The sequence below is a fragment of the Hydra viridissima genome, unplaced genomic scaffold, assembly GCF_058129835.1.
Source record: "Hydra viridissima isolate aposymbiotic clone 2 unplaced genomic scaffold, HvirCarnegie_v1 scaffold_2, whole genome shotgun sequence".
NCBI classification, from domain to species: Eukaryota; Metazoa; Cnidaria; class Hydrozoa; order Anthoathecata; family Hydridae; genus Hydra; species Hydra viridissima.
The window spans coordinates 16,713,741-16,730,790 of record NW_028324301.1 but is presented as its reverse complement, the minus strand read 5'-3'; the positions used below and the strand labels follow the sequence as shown (position 1 = coordinate 16,730,790).

General features: G+C 30.8%; 1 protein-coding gene across 2 annotated transcripts; it reads left to right on the top strand.

Moving 5' to 3' along the window:
• The first annotated feature begins 5,454 nt into the window (after positions 1 to 5,454).
• LOC145186811 (uncharacterized) lies at positions 5,455 to 16,990 on the top strand. Of its 2 annotated transcripts, none has more exons than XM_090078904.1 (3): positions 5,455 to 5,596; positions 15,097 to 15,369; positions 15,740 to 16,990. In XM_090078904.1, the coding sequence occupies exons 2-3, from the start codon at positions 15,111 to 15,113 to the stop codon at positions 16,333 to 16,335; spliced, it is 855 nt and encodes a 284-aa protein (XP_089935030.1). In that variant the 5' UTR covers positions 5,455 to 5,596; positions 15,097 to 15,110; the 3' UTR covers positions 16,336 to 16,990. The 2 variants fall into 2 exon arrangements, with proteins under 2 accessions (XP_089935030.1, XP_089935031.1); XM_090078905.1 differs by having other exon boundaries at positions 5,467 to 5,596; positions 15,145 to 15,369.
• Positions 16,991 to 17,050: the final 60 nt, after the last annotated feature.

The window sequence follows — 17,050 nt, the reverse complement described above, 5'->3', positions numbered from 1 at the left end:
TGATGATGTTAGAAACAATCGAGGGATGTTGAGCAAAAAGTCCATCGAAGGATGTTGAGCAAACGCATTTCGGTATAAACACTGGTTGATGGTGTTAGAAACAATCCATCGAGGGATGTTGAGCAAACGCATTTCGCGAAGTTTTCCTTGAAAAAAAAAGTTCCACTGCGAAAACAAAACACAAGTTTTATCATAGCAAAAATATACTAAGTGAGGTTTTATCATAGCAAAAGTATGCTAAGTGAGGTTTTATCGTAGCAAAAATATGCTAAGTTGAGGAGAATTCAATAAAACAAAAATTAATTGCGCTAAAATAATTTTGTTACAAAATGCAGCAAAAATTAAGCCAGTATTTTTTTGGTCTCCCTGTATAAAACTTTTAATGGTCGTCTGCAATTCTTACAGATTTGAGATTGGAAAAAGAGATTACTTAAAAAGGGTGGTTATTTGCCGAGTACAAATTTAAATATTAAATTTGAATAACGCAACCTATGTTATTTCAAAAAATATTGCCACAAAAAGATTTCTCGATGGTCATTGGAAATCAGTCATATGAAGCAATAAGATAAAGAAATAATATTAAGTTATAAAATTTTACAACAAATAAACATCAACGAATATTTTAAAATATATTATCAAGAGCCTGCCCAAAAAAAAAAAAAAAACGCAAAAGATCGTTTAAACACGGCCCTTTTTTCCAGAATGTAAGTAATAATAATTAAAAAATTTATTCAAGTGAAATTTACCTCAACTAAAATGTACTTAAGAGACATTATATCAGGTGCTACATTTAGGTGTCAAAAAATCTTAAGAGTACTTTGGTATCACGAAGTTTCTCAGAGGAAAAAAGAGGCACAGAAGTGAGATCAATAATTTTATTTTGATTGTCTTAGTACAAAGTTGTAGTAATATATAGTAGTACATAGTTGTAGTAATATATAGTAGTACATAGTTGTAGTAGATTGCTATTCATAGTTGTAGTAATATTTTAACAGTGTTTTTGATAACAAAGTAAAAATTATGTTAACAAAAATAGTATTATTAATTGTAATAACAACCACCAATTTGCATTCAGTGGAATTTCCATGATTTTTTAATTGTAAGCACATTGATGTTTGGATATTTTGCAGTTGAAGGAGGAGTCGGAAGAAGAGGTTCGCTTGGATTCTTTACAAATTATTTAACTAAATTAATTGTTTGTCTTTCTGCGTTTTCTCATTATTTACTCTTGATAAATTGGGACCTCATAACTTGTTTAAATAATTACTCTAATTACTAACAAAGTATAGCTTGAAAAGAATGATAGGTAATGTAAAACTGATGGTAATGTTTTCACTTCAGAAACGAAAAACTATCCCATTTTTTAGAAACTTCAGATAATGCTTAAATTAGACTATTTCAAGTGTATTTAATTTAAGTGTATCTATTTCAAGTGTATTTATTTTGGTGTTAAAGTCCTAGAGCAAATATATATCAATTTTTAAATATAAAAACTGCGTATAAAAATAACTCGCGCATTTATATTTACATACGTGTGCATATCCACACATGCATGTATGTACATATTTGTATAAACACACTCAGATTTATTTATACATAAAATCATAGGCGTCGAGTTCACGGGGGCAACAGGGGCAGTGCCCACCCCCCCAGAAGTTTATACTAATAATTGTCAAAACCAAGTTGAGGCCACTACCCCTGTTGCCCCCGTGAACTCGGCGCCTATGCATATAATAAACTAAATCTAACAAACTTTTCGTTATCATTTAATGTAGGAAACGGAACTAACGGTAGACAACGATTTTATTCAATTATTTTAAAAAAGTTATTGTACGTTATTCTAAACAGACGCAATTGTACAAGCACACACGCTTTTGTATATTTACGTTCATTCTTAATTCAATCTTTATTGCAAATTTATTTTTGAATAAAAAAAGGAACTGAAACAGAGAATCATTCTTGTATTTAACAAGCTTTACTTTACAAGCTTTATTTGATATGTCGTTTTACAGTCCCAACACACATAACACGTTGTAATTACCAAAATCATTTGTTATAAAAAACAGAAACTACTCTTGCGTGCCTAATACACGGGAGGGGACGTTTATTAATTTTCGGAAAACTTTTCCACCCACCCCAAGCTAATTAAGATCCCCCCCCCCCCCCTCTATTAACTTTTACTTGTTATTAACAAAAAAACTCAAAACTCAAAACTAAAAAAGAAAATTAAGCGAAAGAATTAGAAAATATATGTCACTGATAAAGTAAAAAACTTTCAGTGTAATCAGGTTTTAAAAATTGTCGACTAATAAAAAATCTTGTAAAATTCGATTTGTCGAAAATGAGCTTTTGGTCTATTCCTCACCAGACTATAAAACTTATATAAGCATATTAAATCCTATTGAAATTATGATAAAACAGATGTTAAAAAAATGCACATTTGACCGTAAGCCACCTCCCAAATAGTGAACTATAATTAAAAAAGAAGAAAACACGTTAAAACATTGCCACGCGGAGGTGATGTTGCAAGAGAGAGTTTTATTCAGATCTTAAAGACGTTAAACATGATAACCCCACATTAACAAAAGCCCTAAAACTTGGGAAAAGATGTCAAAACCAAGTTGAGGCAGATAAGATGCTGTAACTGCTCCTCCAAGCAAATCAAATTATTTTCAAGCAGGAGAAGGACAGTTAACCATCCCAAATATCAGACAAGTTTTATTTGAGTGGTTTGTAGATATCCGTGGAACCTTTAAAGCAAGTTTACCCAGGAAAATGTTTACCAAGCAATGCAAGTTTTTTTTATGAACAGTGGCTTGCTCAACAACCAAATGAGGTGCCAGAGGATGAGAAAATTACTTTCTCCAACCGTTGGATACATAACTGGATAAGTGAGTATGGTTTCAGTCTGCGCCATCCTAACAAACGCTTTCAAATAATGGAGGTAGATTGCGAAGAAAGAATATTTGAGTACCTGAAAAACATTTGGACTGTACGTAAATATTTTACTGAAAAATTTGGAGTTGATCCACCTATGCTGAATGGTGACCAAATGCCTCTCCACCGGAGAGAAAGTTTTACCCAAAAGACCTTGAACTTCACTGGTTCGGACACATACGTCAAAGATAACTTATTCTCTTTCAAGAGAACGAATTACTGTTTACACCCAAGTTTTCGGTGATCCTAAAGTCTCACTTAAACCAAAATTTGTGTTTAAAGGCAAAGGTGTTCGAGTTAAGCTTATTCCTCCTCAAGATATGAATTTTTAAAGGGCGCCTAAAGGTTCATATCGCTTGGAACGTATGCTGAGAACAATAGCTAATCTACCAAACAGGTACAATATTTTTACACATCGAAACTACGGGATTTATGTTCTAGATGACTATAGTATTCATATCATGCCAGAAATCAATGCTGTCTTACTGAAGAAAGACTATATTTTCGTTGGAATAGGTGGTAGTGTCACAGGTGATATTCAAATTAACGATACAGATTTCCACAGCCCTTTAAAAGCTAAATACCGAGAGTTGGAGCAAAACCTTATGATGGAGCAATTAAGGCTTAACCCCAAGAAAATTCCAGGGATCAGATGAAGCAAATGCTGCTAGAAAGTTGGAATTCGCTGGAGATTGAATGTAACTAGTCGATTTAAGGCCCTGTAGGTAACTAATGCTCTGGACGGAAGCGAGGATTATCTTGTTTCAGAAAGAGTTTTTGCCTTAATGGGAGAAAAGTTTCAAGCATTTCGAAGAAACCTAATGCTAATCCGAAGTCCAAGAAATTTGAAAGATCTCCAGGGGCTAATTATACCTCCTAAAGCAGTGAAACGAAAGCAAGGAAACAAAACTAGTGAAACAGAACCGGTAGATGAGGGAGATAAATTATATGATTGTGAAGATGACAAATTAGTAATAAATGAACACGATGAAGAGCATCAGTCAGACGAGGAAAATGATGCAAATGTGGAAACAGGCACTATTGAGAATCAAGATGAAAACGATCAAGTTAATGTAAATACTGTTAGCACTTCCAATTATTTATTAGGCGATTTATGTCGAGGCAAAAATGGTTTGAGAAAAGATGCTGTTTTCATTGATAAGTTAGGAAAACTTTTAGGTAATTAAGAAACATTTACCCAATTTATTCCATATCTTACAAAGTTTAAACAAAGCTACATAACATCTCGCCGTGCCATAAAGAAGCGTGTTGAAAGCATGGTAAACAACAACCTTGATTTAGAAGCTGGTGACGATGAAAAGTTGGAAAACGAAGTAGAGCACCGCGATGAAAATGATTAATCAGAAACGCTTTTGAGGATCTGTTTCAATAAATGGATCATGTTTATATATTTATTAAATGTTGGTAGTAAAACCTGTTTTAAAAGTCATTCATTTTCTTCTGGGAAATCTTTTTCGTACGTTCATTAGAACTTGAGAGATCTCTTTCTTAAAGAAACACCATCTATTACATTTTGAGACAAAATCCTTCGCCCTTCTATCAATACAACCTCCAGTTTATTACATTTGAAAAAAAATTTAAGTCTATTGCAGAGCATCTGGACAAATAATTTTTCTTGCAGTACAAATTTTGCGCATGTAAATATAATAATAACAAAGAATATAGTAATAAATACATTCACAAACGTTATACTATTTTGCTATTTTATTTTTGTTCCCTACATCTCATACTCATGGCCGCCGAGAGAGGGGGGGGGGGTGGACAGGGAAGATTCCCGGGGCCCCGTGTGTGTACAAACGATTTTTTAAAATAATTTTTAAAAGATTTAAGTAGTTTTGACTTTCAAAAGATTTAATTAACTTTTGTTTTTAATTTTCAATGACCAGAGCACGTTTCTTTTGGTCCTAGGTATATAATTGATCATAATGATGGCCCCTCAAAAAAACTTCCCCGGGGCCCGAAATTTCTCTCGCCTTCGTTAGTCTTTTTTAAAAATAAGTTTGTCTACAAAATATCACAGCTCGCCACTGTATGTCTAAAAAAAGGTCACAGATGAGCCCAAGAAATATTATTTTGACTGTTATGCGGGTTAAGTTTCTTATATAGAGCATCAAAAAAAATGTGAATTAATGTGTATTGTAACATTTTAAGTTGCGAGGTTTCTCTCACTGAAGCGATCAATTTAAAAGCCAGAAACTAATTTTAAATTTAACTTTTAAAAAATTGACCTTTGAATGCGATTAAGTGGCAGGCTTAAAATAGTGAAAATAATTTTATTTTTCTTTTATTTGAAGTATTCCGTGCGTGAATTTGAGATCGACAGAAAATAAAATTTCCACCAAAGTTTGATTGGTAGGCTTTATATACGCGCATTGTTTTTCATTTTAAATAGATTTAGAATATTAAATAGAACAATACACCAGGAGTCTATTTAACTTGTTATTTTGAAAATGCAATTAGAAATGTGTTGATTACGCGTATTCCTGCAATTGCTTTGTGAAGCTGGAGAAAGTTTTGAACCATTTTGCGCTGTTTTGTTAAATTTTATCTACCGAAAATGTTCTTCGCGCTTCAACATCGTTGAAAATTTTATCGAACTCTAACGTTCGAAATAAAGGACAGGCGAGGCGACAAAACGGTAAGATTTTTTTCTTACAAACTGCTTATTCAACTTAATATGCATTGCCTAATTCCATTTCTTAAAGTTTTGTAAATGGAATTATCTAAGATATTCGCTCAGCGCATTTACAAAAGCACCACTCTTAATAAAACTTTGATAATATAAAAAGTAGAAAGGAATCAATAATCGATTCTTTTACATTTGCTGAAAAGATATTTAAAGAATTTCTCTTGTAAAACGTGGTTTGTTTTATCAAAATATAGTATTATGCTGCCAGGTAACTAAAGGGGGAACCCTCTCACTTTTTTTAAAATGAGAAATGAAAAAAAATAAATAAATAATAAAAAATAACTTAAAAAGAATGCTAATAAAGTCACTCTAGCAACAAATATAGAAAAATATATTGAAAATTGTTACTTGTTGTCATAGTTATTACACAAAAATAGATAAATTTGCTAAAATAAATTTGCTAAGTAATATGCTGATTATCTGAATTTCTCTCTGCAGATTTTTTTTCTTTGATCCTTATATTGTCCACTGCATAAGCAAAAGTGGATCAGTAAAAACCATAAGAAGTTAGATTTAATTACTTACGAAAAAAAAAAACTTTTCAAACTGTAGCTCACTCAGATCACTGATTTGCTGTCCTCACTCAGATCACAGATTTGCTGTCCACTGCATAAGCAAAAGTGGATCAGTAAAAACCATAAGAAGTTAGATTTAATTACTTACGAAAAAAAAAACTTTTCAAACTGTAGCTCACTCAGATCACTGATTTGCTGTCCTCACTCAGATCACAGATTTGCTGTCCACTGCATAAGCAAAAGTGGATCAGTAAAAACCATAAGAAGTTAGATTTAATTACTTACGAAAAAAAAAACTTTTCAAACTGTAGCTCACTCAGATCACAGATTTCTATAAATAGAATATTTCCTAAAAATGAGAAATGTAGACAAACGCAATCAAAACGATAATATAAAATTTGAAAACTTTTTTTATCTATATGAAAGTAAAAAAACTTCCAGACTTCTCCTAAATCTTTTTCTTTTTTTATCTTTTTAAAACGCAAAAGTTTTCATTTTTCTTTTTGGTATAATAACAAATTTTTAGCAGCTTCATTCTTCCATTTATGGTAAATTACCCAGGAACAATTGACAGTTTTTTAAATACAAGGACAGATGACTTCATCCTATTGTGAAATGCAACTACAATCAACCGAGTTCCAAGAGTGATAATGACACAAAGTTTGATTTTGGGATCCGCTCTCATATCGTACTGTTTAAAAGTTCGTTATTAATCTGTCTTACCATGAAAATATTTTACGAATTTTTTATTTTTATTCAGATCTAAATGTAAAGCCATTACTTTCATAATCATATCAATTTACAATCCTGCTTTCTATCTTACTTTTTTTTTCGTTTTTATCAATACTGAACCTGTACTAACTGTTTTTTTTCATTTAGGTTCATGTTAGTAATATGTTTTTGCTACATGAAAGAAAATCACATTAAAGGACGTAGTTACTAAGACCCAAATATCTATAAAAAAAAAAAAAAAAAAATTCATTCGGTTTTAGATTTCAAATTCTGGATAATTTATGCGTAAAATGCACTCATAATAACTTTTTTGAAATTTTTATAAAAATTGGGGGGGGGGGGGGGTAAAGTTTACTTCTTAAAATAAGTGTTCATTCAATGCCAGTTTATACTCCACTCTATTCCTGAAATTTTGTGATGCAGTGTTCGGTAAATTTAAATGATTTCGTCATGCTTTCAATTCTTACATTACAGACAACAATCTAGTATCTTAAGATGATATTTGTGTGTTGCACCCTATTCTCGCAATATGAGTTAAGGATGATTCTTAGGCTTTCTACTCAGACTACATTTCTGTTACTTAGCCTTTTTTCTTTCTATGTTTTTTCCCTCTATTCCGTAAGACCTTCCAACGGCTTTATTCACTCTCTTCTTTTTTAAACTTGAGTAATTTTTAATCACTTTAAATTTGTTATTGTAGTTATTGCGATATAATCATTGGAGTGGTCACATTGAGAGAAGGGGGAAGCTGCCCAATTAACCTTTTACTTTTAACTGGTTTTTATAAACCGCAAGTTCATTAAAAATGATAATAATGATAAAAGGTTCTAATAAAATCATCGAAAAATAGTTTCTGATCATTTGCAATAAAAGGTGATGATGGGAAATGTGCAATTTAAAACGACCAATAAATAATGCATTTTTTAGAAACGGTTTTCAAAAGTAATACTTTATTTATCAGGGATTTGAACGTTGCATAGATTTGGGCTGATTTAAATCGATTTGGTACATAAAATTAATAATTTAGTGAGTCTAAGATTAACTTACGCAACCTAACTTATGCAACCTTCAATTTAATAGGAAAAAGCTCCGAAAAATTCTATGTATATATAAAATCAATTCAAATAAGTTGTAAATATTATGAAATTTTTCATGGAATTCGATACATTTTGATTACGTTGAAATCATCATACCAGGACACATAAATAATTATCACTTGAAATTCTTAGAGCAATAAAATCAATGGCATTTTTAATATCACGCCTGACATATTTCATATTAGTTGCAGTAAAACTAGTTTCACCCTTTCTACCGTTTCCACCCTTTCCGTGGCTTGCAACAAAAAGTCCCAGAAAAAGATTTTCTTCATTTTGCATTAAAGACACGTTATGTTTATGATATCTTTGTTTTTGAATTGCGATGTCACATTGTCGATGAATATATGAATTTCATCAGAAATCACAACAATGAATTAAAGAACTTTGTTCATGTAAATAAAAAATTACAACTAGATGATGATGAGCCCAGCGGCAATTACTGAATCAGAATAAGATTAGCCAAATACTTATTTTAGCCATTTTCTTTAATCTACATTCTTGACATATTTATTATCTTTTTTTTAATTTTTATTACTTACTGAAATTTTAACATTTTCATGTTGTTGTTTTTTTTTTTGAATATTTTATTTATAGTGTCTCAATTTTACATGCAGCTATATTGCTAATATGTTTTATGCAGTAATTCATTTGGAGCAATTTTGTTTTTTTACATGATGTTAAAAGTAGTAGTATTTTTTTCAAACTGGTTTGAAAAAAATAATACTGGTTTATACTGGTTTAATATTGGTTTAATGTAGTAAAAAAACAACAGAAAAAAACAATTTGAAAAAAATGGTTTTTTTCACAACCCTTGATATAGATTACTCATACCACATGACAACATTTCTAATCGAGAATTGATTTTGACCATAATAACGCTCATTACGTGAAAAACAATTTGCATTTTCTGACCAATCAAAATAAATTATAGCCGATGTTGATGATTTCTTTAAAGCTTTTTTTTATAAAAGGTCCTTAAATTTTTGCAGATTTTTCTTGAATGTACCTTAAACTACTTGAGAAAGAAGTTCATTGAACATTCGTTTGATAAACTCCTTTCTCAGTAATTTAATGTGTTCTACCAAAGTTTTTCCATTCTTGCAAGTTTTTTTTCTATGTTCACGTGAGACTTTTCTTGGGCTTTAGCCACTTGAATGTTGAAAGTTTCAGCTCTTTGCAAGTGTCTTTTAAATAATGAAGATGCGATGATTACGAGCAAATGAAAGATCGTCATCTTTTAAGCATATATTGTTCAATGTCGTAAACAAGGTCTTTTGATCATTTTGTCACCGAGCTAATTCTTATTTTTTTAAAACCGATATAAAAGATTGTGATATAAGTTACGGACAAATGTTGTGAGAGGGGAATTTTGTGACTGAAGAATATTTTTGGGTTGAGATTTTGAAACCTAATTTTATTTGTCAATTTTAAACATTGTCAATATTGAACAATTTTAAAAAGGGTAAGACTTATTTAATCATGGTAAAAAAAGCGAAAAAAAAAAAAAAAAAACGACACCAAAATCTCAAATTCATTTTGAAAGGATAGTCATTAAATTACTAAGAAAGGAGTTTATCAAACGAATGTTTGATGAACTTCTTTCTCAAATAGTTTAAGTTACATTCAAGAAAATTTCATTATTACATCAAAACTGAGAGGCGTAATTGGATTTATAAAATAATACAAAATCACGTTAATTTGGACAAAAACACAGCATTCGTCGGAAAATACGGAAAAAGCGTGTTTTTTTTTCTTTCTCTTAACATCTTTGATGATGGACTGCAGGTGCCTAATTTGTTGTTTATTTATTGTTTGCTATTTACATAAGAACAAAAATATTTTCTTCGGAGAAATTCTATTTCATTATTGCTGTAAAACTTGGTCACTTCTAAAATTTAACTGGATATTTTCCTGTCTGTCCGCACACGCAATTAAACAAAAATTTAGTGCCACTTTCTGAAAACAAGCAAGCTATGCAAATCTGGTCTTAGTTTTTTTTTTTTCTTTTATATATATGCGATTTGTACAAACCAATAAACTAAGAGTATTATTAAAATTTCATCTCGTCACTGTTAATACTTCCAGTGACAACCTTTGTCAAAACTTAACTGGCTTTAGTTTTAACTTTCACAAACTGCCATCATGGATTTCAAATATTGCCAATAAAATAAGTACAAATCAAAAATAAAATTTTTACAACATTTACAAATTTTTAACAATAGTTAACTATAACATGTAATAATATGTAACAATAGTTTCAAATTTTTACTCATGTGGGCAAGAGTTCGTTATCAAAGAAAATTTAACAAAGGTCGGTGATCAAAACCAAAAAAAGTTAAGTATCAATCATCTTTTGTATTATAAATCTCCAAGACCAGCAACGCTTAGCAAACCAGGTTGTTAAATACATTAGGCATTCTGACGCTTTTTTCAAAAAAAAAGCGTCAGAATGCCTAATGTATTTAACAACCATATCTTAGTTAACGTAATATGCTTCAAAAAGCATATTACGTTAATTTAGAAAGAAAAAACTGTGAAGTAGTTGATAAGTAGAGAAATTTTTTATTTTGTGTAGGTTTTTTCATGTAGATTCTTCTTACTTGCAAATGGCAAATAAATTAATGAAGCATAACTTCGTTATTTTTCATAATCTCGTTATCCCTGGTTGGAAAATGTGTTACATTTCATCATATAACTCAACATCAAAGAACCGTATCAGCTGAAGCAAAGTCAAAAAGCATTAAATAAATTGGAGAAACACATTGCAACTGATAGAAAAACTCGTATCACAAGAATTGAAAGAATATAAAGAAAATCTCGCTACATGATGGATCAACTCATCGCTAAGTAACCAAAAGTCAAGGAAGTTATTTAAATAACTAAAAGGGCACGCTCAGAACAATAAATGAATTATTCTCGGTGACTTTGCTGAGAACTATAAATACACCCTTTGACGACATGCAGTCATGGCAAAGTTCTATTTACCTTACTATATTTTCTATCAAAAAAGGTTATTGTTAAAAGATAAGCCAGAGACCTCGATCCATTCTTATAGTTATGATCTAATGGCATATATTTAATTCTATATTTAATGTAGTATTTTATCAAACTAAAATTTACATAAAACAGCAGAGAAAATTTGAGGTCTTTTTGTCCTGAAGCACAGACCTTGGTTGCGTCACTCAGGCCGGGCTTCATACTTACCAATTCTTAATTCTTGCAACAAAGCCTTTTTTATTTAAAATCTTGAAAATCCATTATGAAAGTTTTAAAAAAGTTCAAAAGGCTCAAAAATATCTCCAAAAAAATATAATTTCTAATGTATTAGAAATTATACAGGGTGGCCCAAAAATCACAAAGCCATTTTAAAATAGAATAGTTTTTTCATTTCTTATTAAAACACATTTACTCTTTCAAAACCAGAACACGCACTTCTAGGAAATAAATTTTATTTAGTTTTGAAAATTACATCCTTTAAATAAACCACCAATTTGCTTCTCCACACTGACTCACTCTTCTGAGGTTTAAGTCATCACCTGCCGTAATGTTTCTTGGCTTATTCCTTTAATTTCTTTACGGATGGTGGCCTTTAATTGATGAATGGTTCGAGGATTGTTACAGTAAACTCTATCTTTCAATTACCCCCTTAAGAAAAGGTCTGGAGCAGAATAGTCAGATGAGGGTGGCGGCCGAGCAATTTCAACTGTTTGCGAAATTATCCTTCTCCCAAAAATTAATCCGTAAGAGTTCAGTTGTTAAGCAAGCTTTATGGGTAAAAACACTGTCTTGCTGCCACTATACCTTTGGTGTGTCCTAGGCTGCAGGATGCACAAAATTCTCCAATATTTCTCGATACCTTTCGCCAGTGTTGGTTAGTACGTTTTCTCCCTCAAATAAGAACCCTTCCTGCAGTTACACCACGCCAAATCGTTACTTTTACGGAATGCAGAATATGTTGGTGGACTATTCGAGGATTTTCTGCCACCATAAATTGCATATTTTGTTTGCTAACAAACTCATTTAGGTAGAAGTGAGCCTCGTCGCCCATAATGAAATTGTAAATGAAATCAACTTCTTGCTTTGCCAATTCCTGGATCTGAACAGTCTACGCTAATCAATTCCGATAATCTGGCGGCTTCAGTTCCTGCACTAGCTGTACTTATACGAGGTTAGGAACATATCAAACTGCTGGGACCGTTTTTCGAGTTGACATTGAAGACACCTCTTCAATGCTTCGGCGTACAGACTCAATGTTTGTCTTCTTCCTAGAATTTGAAACCGCCGGAAAAAAAAAGAAGAAAGGTTTATTTATACGGTGGCTTTCTGACCAAAAAATGACGAATTTAGATTCTTTTTGCGTTACTAGATTTGATCGTTAGTTTTCTATATACAAATCGATTATTTTAACGCGTTGCTCAGTCGTGAATTTCTCCATAGTTAATTTCCAAAAGTGACGCTTAAATAATCTAAAATTAGATTTTTAAAGATATTTAGTTGCTTAGAAAGTATTTTGAATTTTAAATAGTGTTGCGACTTTTGGACCATCCTGTACACATGCGAAATTTTTAAACTGTTGCACCAAAAGAATGTTTAAGTTTGATTTTTTATTTAAAAAAAATTAATAACTCATAAAATTATTTATTAAAAATGTTATATCGTTATCTTCCTCCTTATCGCTTCCTTCTTTCATGGTTAGTTTGGAGCCTTAAAATTTGTCTCAAACTTCTACGCTGAAAAATGATGTCAAACTTTGCAGCTTCGATGTTTGGCTCTTACACAACAGTCTTCTATTTTCTTTGTCGGCCGTTCGGATGTTGATGGTTCTGGTGTCTGAACTTCACTACCATTCTCAGAAAATTCTGTTTTTGACTCTAACCATTGTTTGGCTGACACCGATTTCTGTCTCTTTTTTATGATTTCCAACATAATTCGATATTTTTAATGAATTTTAAACCTACCGTGTATTCCGCTGATTTCTAACTCTCAAATAATACTCTTCTAATCCAAACAAGCAATCATTTCGTTTTAAATCTTTCAATTTAAACCACTCATTAAAAAGCTCCAATCGGGTGAAATTCTCAAAGGCATTTTGAGACACTTTTTATCTTAAGTTAAATTTAAAACAATAAAGTACTAAAATAACATAGCTTTAACACCTGCAAATAAAGAACAACCTACATAATGATTTTTTATGTATTGTCATATGAGCTTAATCTCATTTAAACAAACAGTATTCTTTGATTCCGTTGTTAAATATGCATAATTTATTCTTACATTTAACAAATTTTAGGCTTAAATTTAATAGACGAGTTTAGAACTATGTTACACTACGATTGTAAACTTGCCCGGAGTTATTATTGAGTCCCTTTCAGAGATGTTAAATGTTAAGAGATAAAACTGATTGGAATATAATTTAAAGGAAAAAAGTAAATCCAAGGTTTTCTAACTTTTTGCAGTTCATTTAAAGAACACAGTTTTTTTTCTTTATTTTTTATAGTTTTTTACCCCTCAGTCTACCTTAAGAAATTAATAAGTTTGTGATAAAAAATTATCTTTAATGTGACGACCTTAGAAAAATGAAAAAACTATTGAAGTGGTGAGTTTTGAAAAAATTAATTAGTTATTAATTAGATGTATTGTTTTATTAATTAGGTGAACCTCAAATGTTTATTTCCTTACTCTTTAGTATGTAAAACTCAATAGGAATTAAAAAACGCCACAAAAAATTAAGTTTTAAAAAATGAAATATTCAATTCTTCCGTGGTTGATTTAGCCATATATGGCCTGCAAATAGCAATAACGATAAAAATAAACATAATATAAAATTAATAAATGATAGTTTGCCCACCCTACACACATCAACCAAAATGTCCTGGCCACCCCACTACGATGCAATTCGCCAACAAATTGTTGTTTTATTGACAGGTTGACAGTTTGACGATTAGCTGATAACACAGGCCAGCAATAAAAAAAACAATTTTTTTAACGTTGGCTGATTCTTGTGTTTTTGGGTGGCTGAGTCCAAAAATTATAATAAAAAAAGTCGTGTTCACACTCTATTTTTTTAAATATACGGAATATGAGAAATTCATTTATATATTAATTCATTTATATATTAATATAAATGAATTTCTCACATTATAATTTCTCACAATACTAATATCTGCACATTTAAATATCCTGTTACAGGTTAATACTAAATAAAATTTGGCAGTTGATTTAAAATGAAAATGAAAATTTGGCAAAAAAATTAAGTTGGTAGTTGGTGGTAAATGGCACCTTCAGTACTGGTCTTTGAACGATTTGTTCCTCTTCGCTTACAACTGTTTTCACTCAGTAGACACAACCTCACTTTCAGCTTTTTGCTCGTGTGCTCTAAGTATGGCTAACCGTGGTTGTAAAGAGTTTCTGTTTTTTATGTAATGACCTTACAATTAAAAAACGTGTGTTAAGTTAAATAAAATCTGTATCTAAACAAATGTTTAATACCAACTTGAGTAATTGATTGATGATCAATATATATCTACCATTTAATGAGATCGCCGTTTCACGAGGTCTCCGTCTAATTAAAAAATGCTTTTACCGAAATTCAGTAAAAGCATCTTTGAAATAGTCAGAGACCTAATGAAACGGCGTTTTCAAATGAGAGAGGAGGGCAATTTTGGTGATTTAAAAAAGTATTGTTATATCGATTTTTTTGCAATTCTAAAGAAACTTTTTTTGAATTCTTATTGTTTTCAATTTAGTTAGCACAGTTCAACTGATTTAAGATTTTCTTTTTATTAATGGGAAATTGTAAACCAACAGTCTCGCTCATCTTACAGATGAAGTGTCGCTCATCTAATATATAAATTGTTATTCTAGTGTTAATAGTGTATATTCCTTCCTTTAACTGGGTGAGAAAAAAAAATAACAACTTGAGGTTAATTTATTATTTAAACAAAGTTTAAATTTAACATTTGTTTAGATTTTATTAAGGTTTAATTATGAAAAAAATTTCTGGCTACAAATGAGCTTTAATAATCTGAATTTTAGTAATTTACTTATGTTTTTTTAATCGTTGTTTGATTTGTAAATAACGTGTTAGTATTATTTTTTCGTATAGAAAAACTCTAAAACATGAGTCGTAAGAAGGTAATCTTTGACCGTTTAGAAGGGTACATAAAACAAAACGATCACGTGAGCGTTTCTTGCATCTTAAAGTGGGAGTATATGAAAGAGACACTTTTTGAAATGACAAACGATAATGGACTGACACTAACCCACATTGCTTGCTTGTATGGCGATTTAAAGAGTCTGGAAGTGTTGCTGAGAAACGGGGGAAGTATACATACAAGAAGCTCACAAGGCTGGAGTGCTCTTCAAACTGCGTGTATAGGTGCTATAATATAAATAAATTGATTTTGATATGAAGGAGTCTTAGAATAAAATAAATTTTTAAATAATTCAGTATTAAAAAATGTAATTTTTAAAGCTTTATTCTTTTTTCGACTTAGGACACTGTTAATAAAAAAATGCTGAAAACGAGAAAAACCTAAAAGGAAATCTCAACACTTTGAATGAAGTCACCAAATTTCTTTTTTTAAGGGAGAATACTGTTAACTGTTATCAAATAAAATTAGTAAAATGTGATGCAAAATAGATATAAAAAACAAAGTAAAAATTGGTAAAATGTGACTGCAACAGAACTACACTTATGAAAATTAAAAACAGAACTACACTTATGAAAATTCATTTTTCTCATATAGGTGGGAGCATAAATGTCGTCGCATACTTATTGGAAGAGTGTTCAGCCAACCCGCTAGACATTGATGAAATAGATTTTGCATCTGATCATCCTATCAACGAAGAGATTGCATCACTATTAAATCAGCACAAAGAAAAGTACAATGCAAAAATTCAAAAAGAAAATTTGCCAAGACAACTAAATGAATTGCAGAACATAAAAGAGTGGGGAGAAACAAACCCCTCAAAACAGAAAAAAGGAATGTTAGAGCGATCATCAAGCTTGTGTATAAATAGGGAGAAAGCAAATGAAATGCGTAACTTACACCGAGGTCACCACACTTCCAAAGACGAAAGCTTTATTCAACATAAGAAAAATGAAATTCGCAGGCAATCGCTATTTTTCAATGAGAAATTATCCTTTAGAAACCTTGAGAAGCATAACGATGAAGTAATCCGTCGGAAATCTTTGCCTTTTGAATCTAGCCCTAGACCTTTTCCGAGAGTTAGGTTTTGTGCGTCATCTCCTTTTTCAGGGTTTCAAAATCAAACTAAGAGTACGCGAAAAAATTGCGACTCAGGAATTTATGACGAAGAGGAGATTGATAATTATCCTTAATCTCATACCAAAATTGAAAAGTAATGAATACAAACTGATTTTAAAAAAATCACTATAAATTTACGTGACAGACGGAATAGATAATTACTTCGGGGCGATTCGAAATAAAGCAGCAGTATGTAATGATTCGAATCATAGTAAGACAAATATAAAGTACAAAAAGACCGTAAAAATGGCCGAAAGATTGTTACTATGTATTACTTTTAAAATGATAGGAAAAAAAACTTCAAAAAATCAAATTCGAATAAAAAACAATTGAAATTTTGTTTGTTAAAAAGACAACGCAAAATATTTGAGTTTGGTACGGCATATTAAACGCTTTTGTTGGTAATACACAGACTTCTATACGCAGCTAATAAAAACTTAACAAAGCTCTAATCTCTATATCATGGAATTAAAAAACTCAATTAAGTTCACACAACTTATTGTTGTGTAAAAGAAAAAAACAGCATTTACAAATTTTACATATTAAAGCAAAAATATGAAAAAAGATTCCTAAGAATGTTTCTAATAGTTTCGCAAAAAGAAATGTAAATTATTTTGAAGAACAGTGTAAGAGGTTTCAATTTATTTACAACTGATCGGTGAATGAAATAACTCTTTAGACATATACACATAAAGTTAGATAATATTAACAAAAACAATAAAAAAGAAACATTTCAGAATTTGAATTCAGACCTAAAAAATTAAGTAACACCTAGCGCTATATAAATGT